We start from the raw sequence: 19,653 nt of genomic DNA, 5'->3' as shown, positions 1-19,653 counted from the left end.
AGACAAACGATCTGATTGGCTGAACTGAGTGGAGCTATTACCGTATTAACTGGAGGAGCAGCGCCCGCCGTCTGTAGCCGATAACTGCAAGTAAAAATGTGCCAAGAAAATCTACTCTGGTGAATTTATCATGGAGTGGTCACGGGTCCGGACAGAACCATCTCAGGTCCAGATCCGGACCATTTGGTGACCCCTGCTCTAGTCTGTTCCGTCAATGTAAAAGCAAGCGGTAGCTTAGCCGTACCCATTTACTAGGGTCACATGCACCCCCAAGGCGTCTCATTGCGCCCCACGATTGGTCAAACAAGAATCTGCGTCGGCCCCCAGTTATCCAGGTCACGGTCATCCAAAGTTGTTGGATTGACTGAAACAACTTTGGATCGTACTAGAATCTGTCCCGAGAAGGATTTCCACGCTGCTGGCGTCTGTGGCGCTGTGTGTGACTGTGGGCCGGGTTGCGTCGCTGCGGCGGATCTACCCCACCTTTACCAGCAGGACCAGTGCTCTGCTTTAGGAGTCAACACCCCCAGAACACCGATTGAATGTGTGTACGTGTTCATTTGACCGTTTCCTGCAGAGCTCACCATTCCAGATGGTTCTCCACAAACGCTGACATGGGGCTGATTTGAACGGTGTACGTATCGTTTGCTGAGTACTCAAACAGACCATAGTACGGGTTGAACAGCTCCTGAGACAAGAGGAAGAAGAACTCTCTGGAGGGACCGCTGTAGTCCAGTCTGGAGACGGACAAAGACACACAGGCTGTTTCATCACATACTGAACAGAAACAGATCGTAAACTGTTCATGGTGTGTGTGTGTGTGTGTGTGTGTGTGTGTGTGTGTGTGTGTGTGTGTGTGTGTGTGTGTGTGTGTGTGTGTGTGTTACCCCTCTTCTCCCAGGAAGGTGACGTAGAGCTTGTTCCTCTGCAGCTCTTTCCTGGAGTACGCCATCACCTGGTTGAAGGTTCCTTCTAACAAGTGTTCTCTCCTGATCAGCAGCCTACGGCAAGCAGGAGGAGCCAAACATCACACCCCGCTCGAACCAAAGACACAGAAACAAACACCATTCCTGTTGCACTGTGGGGGATTAGTTCATGTCGGGTCAACAAATGGATTACGGTAACTTGAGCCTTACTTGATCTTGCCCGGTCCCTGGCCGTATCCCTTGGCTTCTAGTTTCCGGTAGAAGTTTCTGAGCTTGGCCTCAAAGTCTCTGCGGTACGGAGCTGGAGCCCTGGCTCTCTGCAACCCTTCAGGAACACAGCAATCATCACAGAAAACACACCAGAGTTAATCAGTTGAGGAAGGAACATGACCCCCCCCCCAATGTGGAGCTGAGTTGACAATAATTCATCCTGTGTTTTTTCCACTCCAGACAGCAGCAGTGTTAATGAAGGACACACAATTAAAAGCCAGAACCCCCTGCTGTGACCCAGTTCTCCTCATTGAACTGACCCATCAATCTCACACACACACACACACACACACACACACACACACACACACACACACACACACACACACACACACACACACACACACACACACACACACACACACACACACACACACACACACACACACACACACAGAGGCCCAGAAAAGATGCCGTACATTTTATTGAATTGAGCCTCTCACATGAATTTTGGACTTTTGTCCAAAACTTTTACAAAAAGCAAACTTCAGGAAACACGTTTTGAAGTTTTCAATACTCATGGTGTTCAAGGTACTTTAAGAAAAAATTTAATTAAAGAACCTTTTTGATGTGATAAAGATATTTTCCTGTCTTGAATATTACAGATATGGAATATTAATTGTAACTTGTAGTTAACTTGATCAAGAAATCAAATTGTACCTGATATTACCCCATTAAACTTTTTGTGTGCCTCCTTGTATTGTTTTTCTTGGAAATATTACCAAGAAAAAATAAAAAATCTATTTTTTATTTTAACTTTGTGCTTAATTTTCTTGGTTTTGCGTGACAACTCAGCTGTGATTGGCTAAGGTACATGTCATGTACCCGAAAGGCGCACTAGAGATCTTTGGGCGCAATATGCAAATTGTAATGTCACAATTCAGCTGTAATTGGTTAAGGTAGCCCAAAGGTTCAGGAAAAATCAATTCTGGCAGCATCCAGCTGCACTCTGATTCAAACCGGTCCTCCACCATTTGCATAAAGACATAAAAACAAGTCAAATTCAGCATAAACTGATACATTTGTTATGTTTGTGTACTGACTGGCATCCTAATTATATAAAAGAAAAATACAGATGTAAATATTTAAAATAAAGTTAACTAAAAATGAATATATTATATATCAACAAAAACATAATGGTAATGTGAAACAAAATAATAATAATAATTATTATTATTATAATTATAATATAATTATATCATAATTATATTATAATTATATTATAATTATAATTATAATTATATTATAATTATATTATAATATAATTATAATAATAATAATTATTATTATTATTATCATTACTGATCCTGATATGAATTGAACTGTATTTATTGTGTGTTGACATACAGACTGCAGGAGTTACCAGAGATATGGCTGCACAGTGCTGTCATGCGTGTGTGTGTGTGTGTGTGTGTGTGTGTGTGTGTGTGTGTAAGTGTGTGTGTGTGTGTATGTGTGTGTGTGTGAGTGTGTAAGTGTGTGTGTGTGTGAGAGTGTGTGTATCTGTGTAAGTGTGAGTGTGAGTGTGTGTGTGTGTGTGTGTGTGTGTGTGTGTGTGTGTGACAATAACTTTCCCCAACAGATGTATCTCCAGACAGCAGTGACCAACACGTGACCTACCAGGAGAGTTCTGTGGGGAGGAGGCGGGGGAGCAGCGTGGAGAGAAACCGAAGCCGGGGTAGACGGGGTGAGGAGGGACGTAGGACATGATTTCCTCTTCATATAAACTGCAGCAGGACGCAGCAGAGCGAAGGAGACGTTATTTGATTTGAGACGTTACCGGTGTGGATCCAGCAGGAGGAAGCTGGAGTCACGTCCTCTACCTCAGCAGGATGACCAGGTCAGCGTCACACGACAGCTTCTCCACACCCTGAGTTCCTTCTGTTCGAATGTAGTGGATCTTCTCCCTGAGCAGCAAACACGACAAGATCTCAGCAGCTGAATTCATTCAGTAAAATTCTAACATCGACTGAGATGCGTTTAGAGATCTGTGATTGGGAAAAAGGAAGGAGGAGACTGGGAGTGGTAGAAGAAAAAGTATCAGGAGGGAGTGTGGGTGTGAGGGGGGAAAGAAGAACAAACAAGTCTTAATAAATCCACCATGAAGCAGCATAAAGATTGTTTACTATTGAACGAGTTCACTGAGTTAAAAAGGTGAGTCTTGAGTTTGCTTTTAAAAATGTCCACATTCTGTGATGCGTGTGGGGTGGGGCAGCTCGCTGGGGGGGAGTACAAGCAAACCTTGGTTTTTGAACGGTTTAGACATCGAACAAATCGGAATTCAACCAAAAAATTCAGAATTTTTTTGTCTTAGAAGTCGAACAAATATTTGGAAGTCCAACTCGAATCGAACGCCTTTTGGGGGCGACCGTGGCTCAGCGGTAGAGAAGCTCGTCCAATGATTTAAGATCGGCGGTTTGATTCCCGCTCCCGCCGAGGTATTTGTCGTTGTGTCCTTGGTTAAGACACTTTACCCTCCTTGCCTCCAGTGGGGCATCGCTGGTGTGTGAATGTGTGTGATTGTTCTGATGGTGGTGGTCAGAGGGGCCGTAGGGGCAGATTGGCAGCCACGCCTCCGTCAGTCTGCCCCAGGGCAGCTGTGGCTACACACGTTTACCATCACCAAGTGTGAATGAGGAGTGGATGAATAACGGATCCGATGGAAAGTGGCTTTAAGTGTCCAGAAAAGCGCTATCTAAAAATAAATCCATTTATATTATTATTTTTCACCGCCAAGCGCAATAAAGGTGAGAAAAGTGGAGAGAAAACGTGACGGTAACGTACTTATTATTTTAGTTGACTGTATTCAATAATTTTTCACTTAGTCTGCGTTCCATTGCCTACGGTACGAGTTACGGTACCGTAAACTTCAGTCGGGAACTCGTACCTCAGGCTAACCTCATTATATGTTTTTTCTTTCTTTCTTTCTCATGTTTTCTTCTTTCTTTTACATTTCTTTGATATGTTTCATTAATATACAATTTGATACATAAATGACATCATGAAATAACATGTTATGTTGAAAAAAGGTAGTTTTCTAGTGTCTTGGAACAAATTGAGACCATTTACGTTATTTGTAATGAGAAAAATGTATTTGAACCAATCGCTAATCGAACAGCCTTCAGGAACAGATTGTGGTCGTAAACCGAGGTCTGCTGTAGTCGGACTTACAAGCGATGTTTTATTTAAACGGTATTTCTACCCCTGCCCTCTACACCCCACTTCCAGACATACTAATGGTAGAACCAGAGGACCCCCGAAGGACTGACAGGTTACCTTAGTGCGTGGTTTCTGCTGAGGCTGGGCTGTCGCTCCTGCAACATGTCGAATATGTTCGGTTGTCGTAGAAACGCCACGATCTTATCGTTGTAGGCTGGAGACACAACACAGACCAGACCGTTAATGCTAGGGCTGATGTTAGGTTGATGTTGGTTAGTGATGGATGATGAGGCGGGGCCTACAGGGAGCGTTCAGCTGGGGGGACTCCGCGTGATGCTGGCCCCGTATGGCGGCCACCACACTGTTTCCAGGCCTGGACAGCAGAGAAGCCCCTCGATTCCTGGACACGTCAGAAGCCTGTGGACATGACAGCAGGACAGACACTCAGCCTCACGTACCCCCCCACAGCGTCACTATAATGAAGTGAGTCAGGTAGACGGGTGCCATGTTCCCATGTCATCTGTGAGTTATCGTCTGGCATGAAGGACCAACGCTGGATGTGGTCAAATATTTATAAAATAATGGGCAAATTATTTTCACATTTTAATAAAAAATGTAGCTTCCGTTGTTCTTCTTGAAACCAATGTTGGTCTTGGGTTCAGACCATCAGCAGGAGCCAGTGGGCATCAGACCCCCCTAGTACGTGGTGATTATCACTGACTAAACCCAGTGTGGTGCTATTATGGGATGTTTGGTCCTCATACAGTCAGCACTCCTTCTGGAATGATCTTGTAGGAGGCAGCTCATGTTCCGTACATAACGGTGTATAACTAGTGAGCACCTCCCCAGCGCTGTAGCTGCGTAGCCGCTGCAGGTGCTGCCGGTGGGCCAGGTGTCCCGGCAGACGACCGTTCTGCAGAGGGATGCGGGGGTCAATGAAGGTCGTGGCTCGACTGTTGTGATCCACGAAGAAGGACTGACGGAAAGAAAGCAGGAAGGGAAGCTGTACATTATGCACTTTCAACACACAAGTATCAGAGTCCAGTATTCATTCATTCATTCATTCATTCATTAGTTTGTCATGAACGGCTGCGGGCGTTCTCATTGGTCTAATTCATTTCACATTCATCCAAACCCAAATCCGTTCACGCACTCAAATTATTTGAGTTTCCTTTCCAGGGAAATTAAGTTGTGAAATTAAGTTGACATAATTTCTGGTGACAACAACAAAAACACCCCCCTTGAAACTTTCTATGTCTTTTTTTTATGCGTCATGAAATAACAACTAAACTCCTCCTGAAGTTCAGATCTGAGAACAAATCCCTCAAACTGAAATTATTTGACCTTTATCTACGAATAAAATGGAAACTGTTTAGTGTCTGTGTTAATTCACAGTTCCTGGGTGACCTTTATTTTTGGTAAACTGTTCCTTCACAGTGAACTTTAGTTTCACGTCCTGCGCAGTGGCCTCTCAGTCTGTGGTACCAAAGGGTACGGCAGAGCTCTAGTAGGACGCTCGCGGCTACCTTTCCCTGGGGGTCGGTCTTGATCTCCCAGCCTCGAGGCAGCTCCAGCTGCGTGTCTGCAAACTTGTTGAGGAACACCACCAGGTCTCTGTTGTGCTGGTAGCGCTCAAAGTTCCTGGCATCTCGACGCACCTTCAGGATCATGTGCTTCACACAGCTGCTGCTGGTGAACATCCGATAGGCCGCCTGATGGAGGACGGCCACAAGGTCAAGTTCAGGAAGTAGCCGGGCATTTAGACTAGGTGTTCACTAACACAGCCTACACGTGTCAAACTCAAGGCCCGGGGGCCAAATGTGGCCCTCCACATCATTTTATGTGGCTTTGACCCAAAACTACACTTCCCACAATGCAGTAATTAAGCCCATTTTAATTTTTTTATTTATTCTCTTCGGTATTTTGATCCTTGATTGATGGAGTTCTGTGGGTTTAATAACCTGACAAATTACAAGGATTTATGTTAGAACAGAGAAACAAACAAACATGTTTGTAATGTTTGTAACTTGAATAAGTAATAAATTAACAAACATAAGTTACATTTACGTTACATTACACTGAGTTACATTGAGTTACATTTATTAGTTACATCTGGCCCTTTGAGGACAGCCGTTACGCTGATTTAGCCCTCGATCCAAATGAGTTTGACACCCCTAGATCGTTAGAGTGCATCGCTCACGACAGTCAGTCACAAGCAGTTCACAAGTGTGTTTGTGCATGTGTGTGTGTGTGTGTGTAGTGCTCACATAGTTACTGTGCAACACAGTGAAGAATTCTGGATGTGTGGTGAACTTGACAGCAGGTGATTGGAGGAGATTGTTGATCTTCTGGTGGTTGACGGGCGACGCCGGGCCTGCAGACAGATAAAGAGCAAGTGGCTGACTCAGCAGGACGCCTGGAGTGTGTTCTCATCCAGTATGTCATGATGTGAAGGATGACACTGAGGAACATGAGCGTGAACTCTGCAGAAGGGACCGTTCATTCTGATCCATCGTCATCTGAGGCCATGAGAGGAGGACCGAACCTGTCTGAGGAGAATCTGAATCAGTCTCTGTGCTGCTGCTCCGCTCCAGCCTCGGACCTCCACCGTCCTCCTCAGTGGCCATGGTTCTCTGGATGTTCTGGTACCTGCAGCAAAACACGGTACTCTTACAGGTGATGAAGGTATAAAAACCACACTTCTCAGAAAGACTTATTTTAAGTTGCAGCGTTCTCAATTGTGTGTGTCCACATTCTTTGACAGGGATGCATGATCGCCAGACAGCATGCATCCCTGGGACGCAAGCTTTGAATACTTACAATAAAAAAAAAATTCAATGCTACATTTTTCCATGAAAAAAATGCACCTTCATTCAACAAAAATATTCACAATTTTTCCATTTCTCCACTTCAATTTCGAACCTGGAATTCTCCATTATGTTTTGATCTCGTGCGAGTTTCTGGTCACGAGACTCACCTGCGTGATTCTGTCTTATTAAAACCGACCGAACGTCAACACGACGTCTGCTGGTTTTAACGCTGCAGCGAGAGAGGAGTTAGTCTCTCATTATCACCATGCCCCCCAAAAAGATGCAAAAGTTGAAAAAAGAGCAAGTGACAATGAGTAATTTCTTAAATAAAAAACAATCAAAAGTTAATGAACAGAGACAGATATTACCACAGATATTACTACAGATATTACTACAGATATTACTACAGATATTACTACAGATATTACTGCAGATAATACTACAGATATTACTACAGTTATTACTGAAATGTGTGTGAAGGTCCACAGGAGAATATATGAATTAAAGGTAAAGAAAACTATTGAGTTAAAAGCAAAATTGAAAAAAACAACAACTGTATTACATCTTTATTTCTAAAACTATTTCTAAATGACTTTCAGACTTTAACATTTTGATAAAACTAATATTTAACTTTACTCTAGTTTTCTTTGTACTTAAACAGTTATGATTTTATTAATAAACACATTTAAATTAACAGTTTTGTTTTTATATTGAACTATTGGCAAAAACGCTTCTATCATATATTCTGTTATTACTTTTAGGATGCATAAACATCATGTTGGGATGCACACATTTTTCTTGAAGCGCATCCCAGGGATGCACTGCTTTGTGGAGGGGAAATGAACTCTGAAGTTGTATGACAAACCCAGCGTTATTTGGGTTGTATTGTGTTAATGTATAGTTCTTGTGAGGCCCTTTTATTTTTTATTACTCATTGTCATGTAACAAATGTTCTTTACCAACATATTTTATGAGCAACTCAAGGGTTTCTAGAGGCTACAGTGTCTACAGTTGGTCTCCAGTCCAGAGACAGACATGTTGCCGGTACTTGTGGATGCATTGATGACTGTCTGGGTTTTCCTTCTGACCTCCTGTTGAGCTGCTCCATCTGCTGGTTGGATCCCGAACGGGGAATGCCGTGGTGACACTTCCCGCTGTGGCTCGGTCTCTGCCAGGTCGTGGTCCGGTTGACGTGATCCACGTAGAAAACTCTGCCGTGGCTGTCGATGCGAGCCTCCCAGTCTGTGACGACAGAGGGATGAGTGGCAGTCACTCGTGTTTTCTCGTCTACTGTGAAGAATGTGCTGAACAATCATATGTTGGGGGATCTAACTCAAGCTGGTTGGTATAAACCAATAATTCTACTTCCTCTTGCTTTTCATTGTCCAGCGTTATAAAGAATCGTTTTCCTTCTCGCTGTAAAGAAAACATGGCTCATTTCATTCTTCAAGGATGATTCGATTCATTTACCTCATAAATTTACTTTCTCCTATTACAGTGTTTGGAAGTAGTTTACTACTGAAACTATAACTACACACAACACACAAACACTGACCGTTAAAATACATCGCCGCTTCGCGGGATGTAAAAAAGATTCAGAATTTTTACTTTAGAACTGATTCTCTGTAATCCCGATTTAACAGCGCCATCCCATTGGTAGTCCCATACGACTTGTAGAATGATACACATTTCATAGCATTGGAAGTCGCAAATATTCTGACATTATCACTGAGGGAAGTAGTTGTGGTGTGATGATAGAGGTCATGTTGGGATTGTTCTGGACTGATGCTGTACACCTGGACAAGAAGAACCAGAAAACAGAGCGCGCACCTTCCTGGTTTAAGGCTCAGATTGATGATGACGTAACAGACATCAAAGCCATCAGCCTGTCCCGCTCTGAAGCAGCAGAGAGCGGCGAGCCGTTCTACAATCACCACTGAGTTCAATCCAGACCAAGAACTAAGCAGCACAAAGCTCCCAATCCAAACCTAAAACTACAAGCATGGAGGGGGGTGGGGGTGAGATGATGAAGCCAAAAGCAGAGGGGGTGGAGTTAGCATGCAGGTAAAGACACACACACAAGCAGACATGTGGAGATGCAGAGGCGTGGCTCCAGAGTAAGGTGCTGGTTCTTACTTGGAGGTAAGGCTGGGTCTGTGGCAGCAGGAAAATGGTTTAGGTCATGGCTGGGTCGCAGGACTGGAAGGTGGCCGACAGGAGGGGAGAGGTCTGAGCCTACAGGGAGACAGGACCATACAATTACCAGAGGCTGGGGGAAACGGCTCCACCTAGTGTTCATGAACCCTAAAACATCCCGCTCTATTTGACCCGGATCACACCCATGAGCTCAGGCCAGCCCTAAAGACGACACACACACTCCATCCAGACTTCACATAGTCTGTACTTTTCCATCGGACATTTAAACTCAGTATTAAATTATGGACATCTGTAGAACAACTCGACACTTCTCATGTGGATGAATTACTCCAATCAATCATCTCATTGGGTCTTTTACTCTTAACAGAACCTCTACGATCGTCCTGACAAGCAGAGCTGAGGTCTATCAGACCGATCACTCATTTCACTCACGCCTCTTGACGGCTGTGGAACGATAACGACAGGAAGCCGAACAGAAGTCAGTTTACAGTTCACCAGCGCCAAGATAAAGAACCCAGCCAGGAACACGTCCACAGTGACACGGCGGGGATATTTACAAAGAGCCGAGAACATCGTTGTGTTCGTGTCATGTCAAAGGAAGCAACCCGTCTGACACATTTGAACTGATCACACCAGCAGATAAACTGTCATCGTCTGAATAACGCCCCCCCTTTACTCAAGCTCTGATCTTATGGGGCCTTTTTACTTAAAATCATCTATGAATGTGTGTGAAGCTCGTGTAAAATAATCTCTGAATGAGCTCAACAGAATCTGGTTTCCCACAAAGTCGATTAAGATTTTACAACAGGGATGGACAGCAGTATATACACATTTAAAGATTTGTCTACACATGATGTATGATAACACTGGACCACTTTAGTTTGGTGTTCATGCGACAACATTATATACTCTGTGTGTGTGTGTGTGTTTTTGTTTGTCTGACCTAATTTTCCATCAAAACAATCGTAATGTAAAATAATTTATCAATAATTCTTGTGCGGCTGCTTTATTTAAATCTAAATTTATAAGCCTAAAGAGTAAATTCTGTGCTGAATGATGTCTTTCTTTTTAAATAAATAATTGGTTTTGTCATTTCTGTTTTCTGTGAGGTTGTTCACAACGAGACCAGTGAATGAGACGTCTTCTCTCCACCGACCAAAACACAGCTTCTCTATTCATCCTTTCACACCTGGAGAACCAGCTGACCTCTACTGCATCGCGTTAAGTCATTCATTCGTTCCTTCCATCATTCATTCACTCAGTCGTTCATTTATCGTCTTAAAACAAGACGATTGAGAGGCGGGGTACATCCTTGACGAGTCGCCATGTGGCTGCGTCAAAACACGCTCTTTAGACTTCAGAAGATTTTGTTTCTCACTACTATTCAAAGTTCAACCCAACTAAAAAAGAACTAAACTATTGATCCTCATAGAAATTTTATATTTTTGTTATATTACACACTTGTTTATTTACACAGGCTCGTAACAAACACACACACACACACACACACACACACACACACACACACACACACACACACACAAAAGAGGCCTGTATGCATGCAAATAATGGAACTGTAACAGCAGCTCCTTCATGTTGCGCCCAATGAGCAACTTATAAAGTGACGGCGCCTTGCTCAAGAGCACCCCAGCAGTGCTCAGGAGGTGAACTCTCACCTCTGCACAACCAGTTCACACTCTAAATCTTCTGGTCCACGTGGGCCTTGAACCAGCAACCCTCTGTTACCCAACCCAAGACTCAGTTGACTGGGCGTAATGAAGGGGATGTTTAAGGGGAGTTCTATTCCTATGATCTCATTTTCATTCTGGATTATTAATAAAATCTAAACCTTCTTAAAATCACTCTGAATGTTCTCTCTCTTCGCCCCAGAATGTCTTCCTGTCACCTTTCAGCTCACATTCAGTCATGAAGTCGTTCCTACCGATGAGCCCCGCTGCAGCAGGCTCCCCTTCTTCTCCTCTCCTGGCCTCCTTCCCCCTGTCGCTCCTCCTCTCTCCACCTGCCCCGCCCGTCTCCGGCCCCTCCGTGGTAGGGCAGGTGTCAGGGATGGAACCGAAGGGACTCTCCTCGTCGTCGTCTTCATCCTGGGAGGAGAACACGGTGCTGCCGGACAGCCGGTTGCTGTCCACCGAGGACAGGCGGGTGTGGCTGCAGAAGCGGTTCCTCCCCTCGTGGCCTGAGTTGCTGTAGCAGGAGGTGCTGTAGCAGGAGGTGCTGTAGCAGGAGGTGCTGTAACAGGAGGTGTCGCAGAACTCACACTCGTTCTCTCCGGGAGGTCTGTGGACGCTCCCGCCAACTCGTCTCCCTCCTTCGTGACTTGAATCGCTCTCCAGACAGGAGGGGGAGACCCTCCGGACCGGCGTGTAGCCCACGCCCTCCCCCTCCAGGAGCTGGTTCAGCTCCGACAGGCGTTCGATGGAGAGGCTGCGGGGCAGCGAGCGACGGCAGCAGGGGCCCGGACACTCTGGGACCTCCAGGAGACAAACATCACAGGGACACACATCAGAACGAGGAAGAACAGACAGAGTACTGGACAATTACACCCTGTTAAGAGGATGTCTTATGATTGTCAGTGTTGTTGAGTTCTTGTGTTCGTTCGCTTGTTCATTCGTTTGTTTGTTTGTTTGTTTGTTTGTTTGTTTGTTCCTTCTTGCGTTCGTTTGTTTGTTTGTTCTTCGTCCATTCGTTTACACATAGGCATTCATTCGACCATTCGTTCCTTCGTTCGATCGTTCGTTCATTCATTCGTTTGTTCGTTCGTCTGTTCGTTCGATCGTTCGTTCATTCGTACGTACGTTCGTTCAATCGTCCACTCGTTTGTTCTTGCGTTCGATCGTTCGTTTGTTCGTTCATTCGTACGTACGTTCGTTCGTCTGTTCGTTCGATCGTTCGTTCATTCATTCGTTTGTTCGTTCGTCTGTTCGTTCAATCGTTCGTTCATTCGTACGTACATTCGTTCGATTGTTCGTTCATACGTACGTTTGTTCGTTCTTTCATTCATACGTATGTTCGTTCGTTGTCATCACAACCATTCAGATAGAAAGATGAAACTAAAGGCACATGGCTCGGGCAGCAAAGGGGATAAAAATGAGATGAGACCTCGACCTTGAGAAAACTAGGTCAAGGTCAAATTTCAACTTTGGTACACTCAGGAACCGCATAAGACAGAAAGAAGAGGGAGAAGGCCAGTGTGAATAAGACCGTAGTTCACCAATACCCTGACCTATGAAAGTAAGTCAGGGTAAAATTTTGAATTCAGGTGTGTCGCGGGATGTTGCAGTCTCTGACTGCCTCGGTTCTAGTTAAAACTTGGATTTGGCTTCACTTAGCTTCAGAGAAAGGAGGCCTACATAGGCTGAGCCCCACCTGAGAAGGAGACTGGGTCGTGTCCTCCTCGTCCTCGTCCTCCTGCCCGTCGTCTCCTGAGGTCTTAACTGTTGGAGATGTGGACGTCGTGCCTTCAGTGATATTTGGGTCCTCGATCTCCCCGTTCTCCTCCTCCTGGCTGGGGGGTCGGTTCTGGGCTGAGGGGAGGCTGTGGAGGAGGTGGTGGATACGGATGTAGTGAGATCTGGGGGTCTCTGGTTCCCCACAGGCCGAGGCGATCACATTCTCCAGCTCCGACACCGGGAGGGAACAGGGGCGGTTCTTCCTGCGCGACGGGGCGTGGGAGGTGTAGTTGGAGAAGAGGGAGTGGCAGGGGCAGGGGGCGCTGCCCTGTCCCTCTGGCGCCTCCAGGAGGGGCTCCTCTGGGGGGTCTTCAGAGGCCTCCTGGGGTGTGATGTGTCCCTGTTTGTCGTTTGCTGTTACAGGACTGTCAGAATCTTGTGTCACCTGCGTCTCCTTTTCTTCAGCTGTCACCTCCTCCTCAGCTGGAGGGACAGACTCCGCCCTTTGCTCGTCCTCATCTCCCTCCTGTGTCTCCTCTCTCTCTCCTTGCTCTTTCCCAGCCTCACTGTTCTCCTCCTGCTGTTTATCTGCAGCTCCATCCTCCTGATCCACCTGAGGTTCTGCAGATGGGGGATCCTCCCTCACTGTGCTCCCTTCCTCCACACTTCCTGGTTCAGCCTGGGGCGCAGCATCAGCCTCCTCCTCCTCCTCCTCCTCCTCCTCCTCCTCAGCAGGTTGGCTCGCCTCAGGAATGGAGGTCTCCACTGTGGGTTCCACTGGTGCAGATGTTTCAAGGTCAGGGGGGGCATCCATTGGAAGGTCAGGCATGTCAGGTCCCACACTTTGTGCGTCATCGTCATGTGCGTCAGCAGCTGGATCGTCATTGGCTGCGTGTTCTGCATCAGGGCAGGCTTCCTCTATGACCAGGGAGACCTCCTCATCATCTGAGAACAGAACACACAGCAGAACACGCAGAGTTCCTGTTACCTCCAGAAAAATGTATGCATCCCCAAAGTAATAACAGAATATATGATAGAAGCGTACGCAAGGAATGAGTTTAACAATAGTACAATATAAAAAAAGTTCAAGAAAGCATTGAATGTCGCTTGGTGTTTTTGTTGGCACTTAATCCCATCAGCAGACGTTCCAAAGCGCTTTAACAGACAGACAAACCCAACAGGACTCTTCTTGTTCTCTGGGGGGTCGAACTAACTCCTCTCTCACTGCAGCGTTAATATAAGCTTGCGTCCCAAGCTTTTAAAGCAGATACACTATACACATCAGTTTCTTTAGGGAAGTCAAAGCTGGTGTAGGAGTCTCAAAATCCTGAAAGGCCGAGTGAATCTAATATGATCCACCTGGCCTTAAAGGGTTAAATCTAAATTTCCTGCCCTGCTGTGACCAGTAGAAACACTTTGAAATACTTCTTTTTGTGTGATTGTACCACCAAAGCAGCGAGACTCTGACGTCCCCCATAGAAAGACAGACATCATCAGTGTGACTGTGACCAGACGGAGCTTCGGTGATAATACCCGTGTCCCTGATGGCCCGCGTACCTGGGTGGATGGCAGAGGTCAGCTCAAAGCGGAACTGCAGCTGGCCGCAGACGTGGTCTGTTGGTAACCTGCGACCCAAAGAATAACTCACAACCCGATCCCTGTGGACGCAGAAAACGAGATTAGAATTAGATTAGATTAGATTAGATTAGAGGCGCATTACAAATGGGAAAGCTGCTTTGATGTCACTTTCTGACAAGCAAGAACACAAAAGCTGCCTGGTAGCCAATGATATGCAGCCGAGGGCAGATGGTCACATCCCATCTGAACTGGCTCCAGCTGCCCACAGCCTTCCTCTCAGCCGTTTGTCTGTGTGGGTTTGTGACTGTGGGATTCTCTCCATAGCTCTACAGGTGTGAATCATTCGTTGCTGAGGAGATATTCATGTGGATGATTCACACACTACCTGCTCTCAGTGTACAGTGTGAGTGTGTGTGTGTGTTTTACCCAATGGCATGCTTCTCCAGGAGCCTCTGGACCGGGACGGACAGCTTCCCCAGGAAGCGCTTGATGATCGGCCGACTCTTGGCAAACTTATCCTTCACCTCGATCTCCAGGACGTCGGTGGGCAGAGACACAAAGTTAAACCTCTGGAAACACAGAGGGATGAGAGTCATGGATCAGTGTGTTCAGACACTTCACTCAATTCACTCTGATTTCAAAATTTTACCCTGTCCAATTATCATAAGTGTCGCAACAATGAATTCTATATTGTTCTGTCGAGGATTTGGCTTTACACCAAAGGTGAAGGTCGTCATCACATTTTTGTGCCTCTGGATTCCTGAAAATGTTATTTTTTTGTTTTGTGATTATATCTCATCAGGTTTCAGAGATGTGTACCTAAAAAGGTATAAAAGTGAAAATTTGACCTTAACTTAGTTTTTCAAGGTCAAGGTTGTGATCTAATTTTCATCACCTTCCCGCCTTTTGTTTCTTCTTCCTATCTTATCCGGTTCCTGAGTGTACAAGGGTTGAAATTTGACCTTGACCTAGTTTTCTCAGGATCAAGGTCATCATCCCATTTTCATCCCCTTTGCTGCCCGAGTCATGTGTTTTTGGTTTCATCTTCCTATCTGCAACAGTTGTGAAGATATTTGGTGGACGGACAGACAGATGGACGAACACACAAACACTGACAATTACAACACAACACCACGAAATGTAAGAAACACTTAAAAGTGTTTTAAACAGTCTATCAGAGTGTGGGAAAAGGTGATATAGATGGTTTAATATCAGTATGGGGAGGATTCATAGATGTTTAAATGACTGTAAATAATAAAACAAATGTTTTGTCCCTGTATCAAAGAATTTCCTTTTTGCGGGTGGTTCCTGGGACGCGTTAACCGCGGGTAACGAGGGATCGCTGTACTTTGTTTTCTTGTTTCCCTGCTTGCTGCTGACTCCTCAGGCAGATAAAAACGACTCACCGTTCTATTGCTTTGGCTGAGAACGTCTCATGACTAACACAGCTTTGAGGGCTAGTAAACACCATGTCAACAGTCATGTGCCAGCAGTTATTTCAGTGTGATGTCGACCTGTTACAGTGTTTGGAGCAATGTTAGCCAAGATGTTAGCTGGGTTGGAGACTAAAAGACCACACGGATCCCCATTAAACCCATGTCGGTCCCAATGCGGGTCTGAATGCTTGAGGTTCACCTCAGTTCGGTCGCCAGTCTTTTGATTTTTCTAAGCTTTAGCTTTACAGCTGAGGTTGTTTGAACACAGCTGAGATGCAGCTAGTTCCCTCTGTCCCCTCAGAAAACAAAAGCCTCTCCCAGAGAACTTTCTGAAATGATGAAGTCATGAAATTGTGTTTTTAATTTGAAGGACAGTTAAGGGAACACTGAGCTGATATGATTCATCCTGCCTGCTGTATGAACGTGTCTGATGGACTCATGGTGAGTTGGGGTAAGATCTCCTCCAGGCGTTTGTGTTCATGAACTGTGTGTTTGGAGTTGGACTCAACGATCAACGATCACAGTCCCTGTTGGATTTTCTCTCCCCCAGCCAATTAAAGACGTCTTTGTAGATTTGACGAAATGAATCATTTGTGTCTCTGTTCACGTCCCTTCAGACAACAGACCCAACGTACGATCAAATACTGGGCGCTGCTGACAGCCTGTTGACACATCCTCAATGTCAGGCATTCAGACTCAAAACAATGACATGAACATTGGTACTAATGATATGATATCAGCAGATTCATTCACGATTCATTTACTGGTGCTCATCTTTGTATCAGATCTAATATTCCTGAGACGTAGAGGTATTATTAAAGCCTCCTACATCTGTTGATGTGTGGATGTGGAGCTTCAGGGAGTCCTGCTGTGCTACAGAACAGAACAGGCCTGCAGCAGCAGCGTCCCTATGGAGAACCGCTACAGATCCACTCTCTGAACAACACAACCCGCTTCCTGGTTTGTTGTTGAGGTCTGGTTATCCCGCTTCTTCTGTGTCAACTCATATTTTGCAAGAAGTAAGCACATTTTATTTAGTGTCTTCAGCCTATCAGATCTGCTCTCCATGAACTATGATGTTTGCAGATGACATTGTGATTTCTGGAGATAAAGTCAGAGAGGCCAGACTGAGATGGTTTGGACATGTCCAGAGGAGAGATAGTGAATATATTGGTAGAAGGATGCTGAGTTCTGAACTGCCAGGCAGGAGGCCTAGAGGAAGACCAAAGAGGAGGTTTATGGATGTAGTGAAAGAGGACATGAAGGTAGTTGGTGTGAGAGAAGAGGATGCAGAAGACAGGGTTAGATGGTGGACACTGATTGGCTGTGGAGACCCCTGAAGGGAAAAGCTGACAGGAAAAGAAGAACAAGCCAATCAGATCTGCCCTGTAGAAAAAGCACGAAACTTAGTTCAATGCCACACGCAGGAAATACAAAGGAAGAGCCAATCAAACCCATGTTTTATTTCACTTTAGCTCCTACATGTGAATTACAGAATGAAACATCTGAGAGAACATTCTCGTTCTGCTATGTAAACCTAAACATTATCACGCTTTTCTATTTATCATATACAGCAGAAACCGTGAGATTAACTTTTACAGATGCTGTGAAGAAGCAGCAAACTTTCTTTTTCTGTACACAAAGGATAAACCCCCATACCAGGAACTCCCAAGCCACAAATGGGGGGGGTCAGATCAGCAAAATACTCTACCTGTGAACCAAAATAATTAAAGTAAAAAAAAACAAAAAACAAAACTTGTCTGGAAGAGATCTCAGATGAAAAAGTTGATCACATAAATGACTGCAGACATTTTGGAAAGATTCTTCATGATGAACAAAACTGAGGGAAACAGCGTGTGAATGATTCTGCTTTGGAATTAGTTTTTGTCTGAATGTAAATGAGAGTTCACCTTTGATTTTATCTGCAACTATTATTTTAATTTGTATTGTTTTTACCTTTTTTCACTATTTTAACACGTCTACTCGTTGATTAAGTGAACCTAAAGGACTGACAGTGGCTGTGTGCATCACACTGGTTTTCTTGTACTCCCTATGATATTCAATTTTCAGTCCTTGAGCGAGAAAACAGATACCAAATAGATTAAAGGAAACGCGGATGAGGGAACACACAGCAAGAAGGAAGCTGCTAAATAAAGAAATCTAAAAAGTGTACCTGGCAGCAACAAATAAAATGAAATGCAGTGGTTCAAAGAGGATCATGGCTAGAGCCTGAGCTGGAGGACCAGCGTGACGGTGAGACAGGAGGAGGATGAAAAGGAGTCGAGTGAATAATTTACAACCTGAGGCAGAAGGGAGCAGATGGAACGAACATCTTGTGACCGGTGGACGATGGACAGACAGTCTGTACTGGAGAGGACAGAGTGTTTGTTGTCTCAGCAACGAGTACAACCTGTAGTACAACGAGTGGAACCAAGCTAGAGGACAACCAGACAACCAGAGGACAACCAGAGGACAACCAGAGGACAACCAGAGGACAACCAGAGGACAACCAGAGGACAACCAGACAACTAGAGGACAACCAGAGGACAACCAGACAACTAGAGGACAACCAGAGGAGTTCCTTTTTCTGCCACAAACCCTGCCAAGCAGCGTAACATTAACACCCACAGATTCAGATTTCACGTGTCATGTTAAAATGACTCATCAGATCACTAAATGAACAGTTTGCTCTGATGTCAGATTTCCTGTGGTCTTTTGGTCTTTCCTGTTGGTGTCATCTGCAGCGTTTCCTCCTTCTTTTCTCCACATCTCTGTGAACTTCTGAGCAGGAAATGAACCAACAATGCATTTCTGTTCATGGAGACGTTCACCAACATGGAGACTGAAGACAGTTCAGGTCAGGTTGAAAGTTAAGAACTAAATGATGTAGGAACCAATGTTGTCCTCCTGTAGGAACTAAATGATGTAGGAACCAATGTTGTCCTCCTGTAGGAAAAAAATGATGTAGGAACCAATGTTGTCCTCCTGTAGGAACTAAATGATGTAGGAACCAATGTTGTCCTCCTGTAGGAACTAAATGATGTAGGAACCAATGTTGTCCTCCAGTAGGAACTAAATGATGTACGAACCAATGTTGTCCTCCTGTAGGAACTAAATGACGTAGGAACCAATGTTTTCGTCCTGTAGGAACTAAATGATGGATGAACCAATGTTGTCCTCCTGTAGGAACTTAATGATGGAGGAACCAATGTTGTCCTCCTGTAGGAACTTAATGATGGAGGAACCAATGTTGTCCTCCTGTAGGAACTTAATGATGGAGGAACCAATGTTGTCCTCCTGTAGGAACTAAATGATGTAGGAACCAATGTTGTCCTCCTGTAGGAACTTAATGATGGAGGAACCAATGTTGTCCTCCTGTAGGAACGAAATGATGTAGGAACCAATGTTGTCCTCCTGTAGGAACTTAATGATGGAGGAACCAATGTTGTCCTCCTGTAGGAACTTAATGATGGAGGAACCAATGTTGTCCTCCTGTAGGAACTAAATGATGTAGGAACCAATGTTGTCCTCCAGTAGGAACTAATGGATGTAGGAACCAATGTTGTCCTCCTGTAGGAACTAAATGATGTAGGAACCAATGTTGTCCTCCTGTAGGAACTAAATGATGTAGGAACCAATGTTGTCCTCCTGTAGGAACTAAATGATGTAGGAACCAATGTTGTCCTCCTGTAGGAACTAAATGATGTAGGAACCAATGTTGTCCTCCTGTAGGAACTTAATGATGGAGGAACCAATGTTGTCCTCCTGTAGGAACTAAATGATGTAGGAACCAATGTTGTCCTCCAGTAGGAACTAAAGGATGTAGGAACCAATGTTGTCCTCCTGTAGGAACTTAATGATGGAGGAACCAATGTTGTCCTCCTGTAGGAACTTAATGATGGAGGAA

General features: G+C 44.9%; 1 protein-coding gene across 1 annotated transcript in view; it reads right to left on the bottom strand.

Annotated features, from left to right (window-relative positions):
* LOC137587865 (E3 ubiquitin-protein ligase HECW1) overlaps positions 1 to 19,653 on the bottom strand; it is a 61,898-nt gene that overhangs the window by 6,459 nt on the left and 35,786 nt on the right. The window contains exons 8-24 of the mRNA XM_068304534.1: positions 14,737 to 14,879; positions 14,290 to 14,390; positions 12,710 to 13,677; positions 11,265 to 11,814; positions 9,302 to 9,400; positions 8,254 to 8,407; positions 6,901 to 7,004; positions 6,623 to 6,729; positions 5,882 to 6,067; positions 5,197 to 5,331; positions 4,658 to 4,772; positions 4,473 to 4,569; positions 3,020 to 3,103; positions 2,817 to 2,923; positions 1,137 to 1,251; positions 888 to 1,001; positions 585 to 737 (exon numbers count right to left, since the gene is read on the bottom strand). Coding sequence (XP_068160635.1) covers positions 585 to 737; positions 888 to 1,001; positions 1,137 to 1,251; positions 2,817 to 2,923; positions 3,020 to 3,103; positions 4,473 to 4,569; positions 4,658 to 4,772; positions 5,197 to 5,331; positions 5,882 to 6,067; positions 6,623 to 6,729; positions 6,901 to 7,004; positions 8,254 to 8,407; positions 9,302 to 9,400; positions 11,265 to 11,814; positions 12,710 to 13,677; positions 14,290 to 14,390; positions 14,737 to 14,879 — 3,332 coding nt within the window. The remainder of the gene's footprint in view (positions 1 to 584; positions 738 to 887; positions 1,002 to 1,136; positions 1,252 to 2,816; positions 2,924 to 3,019; positions 3,104 to 4,472; positions 4,570 to 4,657; positions 4,773 to 5,196; positions 5,332 to 5,881; positions 6,068 to 6,622; positions 6,730 to 6,900; positions 7,005 to 8,253; positions 8,408 to 9,301; positions 9,401 to 11,264; positions 11,815 to 12,709; positions 13,678 to 14,289; positions 14,391 to 14,736; positions 14,880 to 19,653) is intronic.

The sequence above is a fragment of the Antennarius striatus genome, chromosome 20, assembly GCF_040054535.1.
Source record: "Antennarius striatus isolate MH-2024 chromosome 20, ASM4005453v1, whole genome shotgun sequence".
Taxonomy (NCBI): domain Eukaryota; kingdom Metazoa; phylum Chordata; class Actinopteri; order Lophiiformes; family Antennariidae; genus Antennarius; species Antennarius striatus.
The sequence above is the reverse complement of the archived record's forward strand: the minus strand, read 5'-3'. Positions and strand labels throughout refer to the sequence as shown.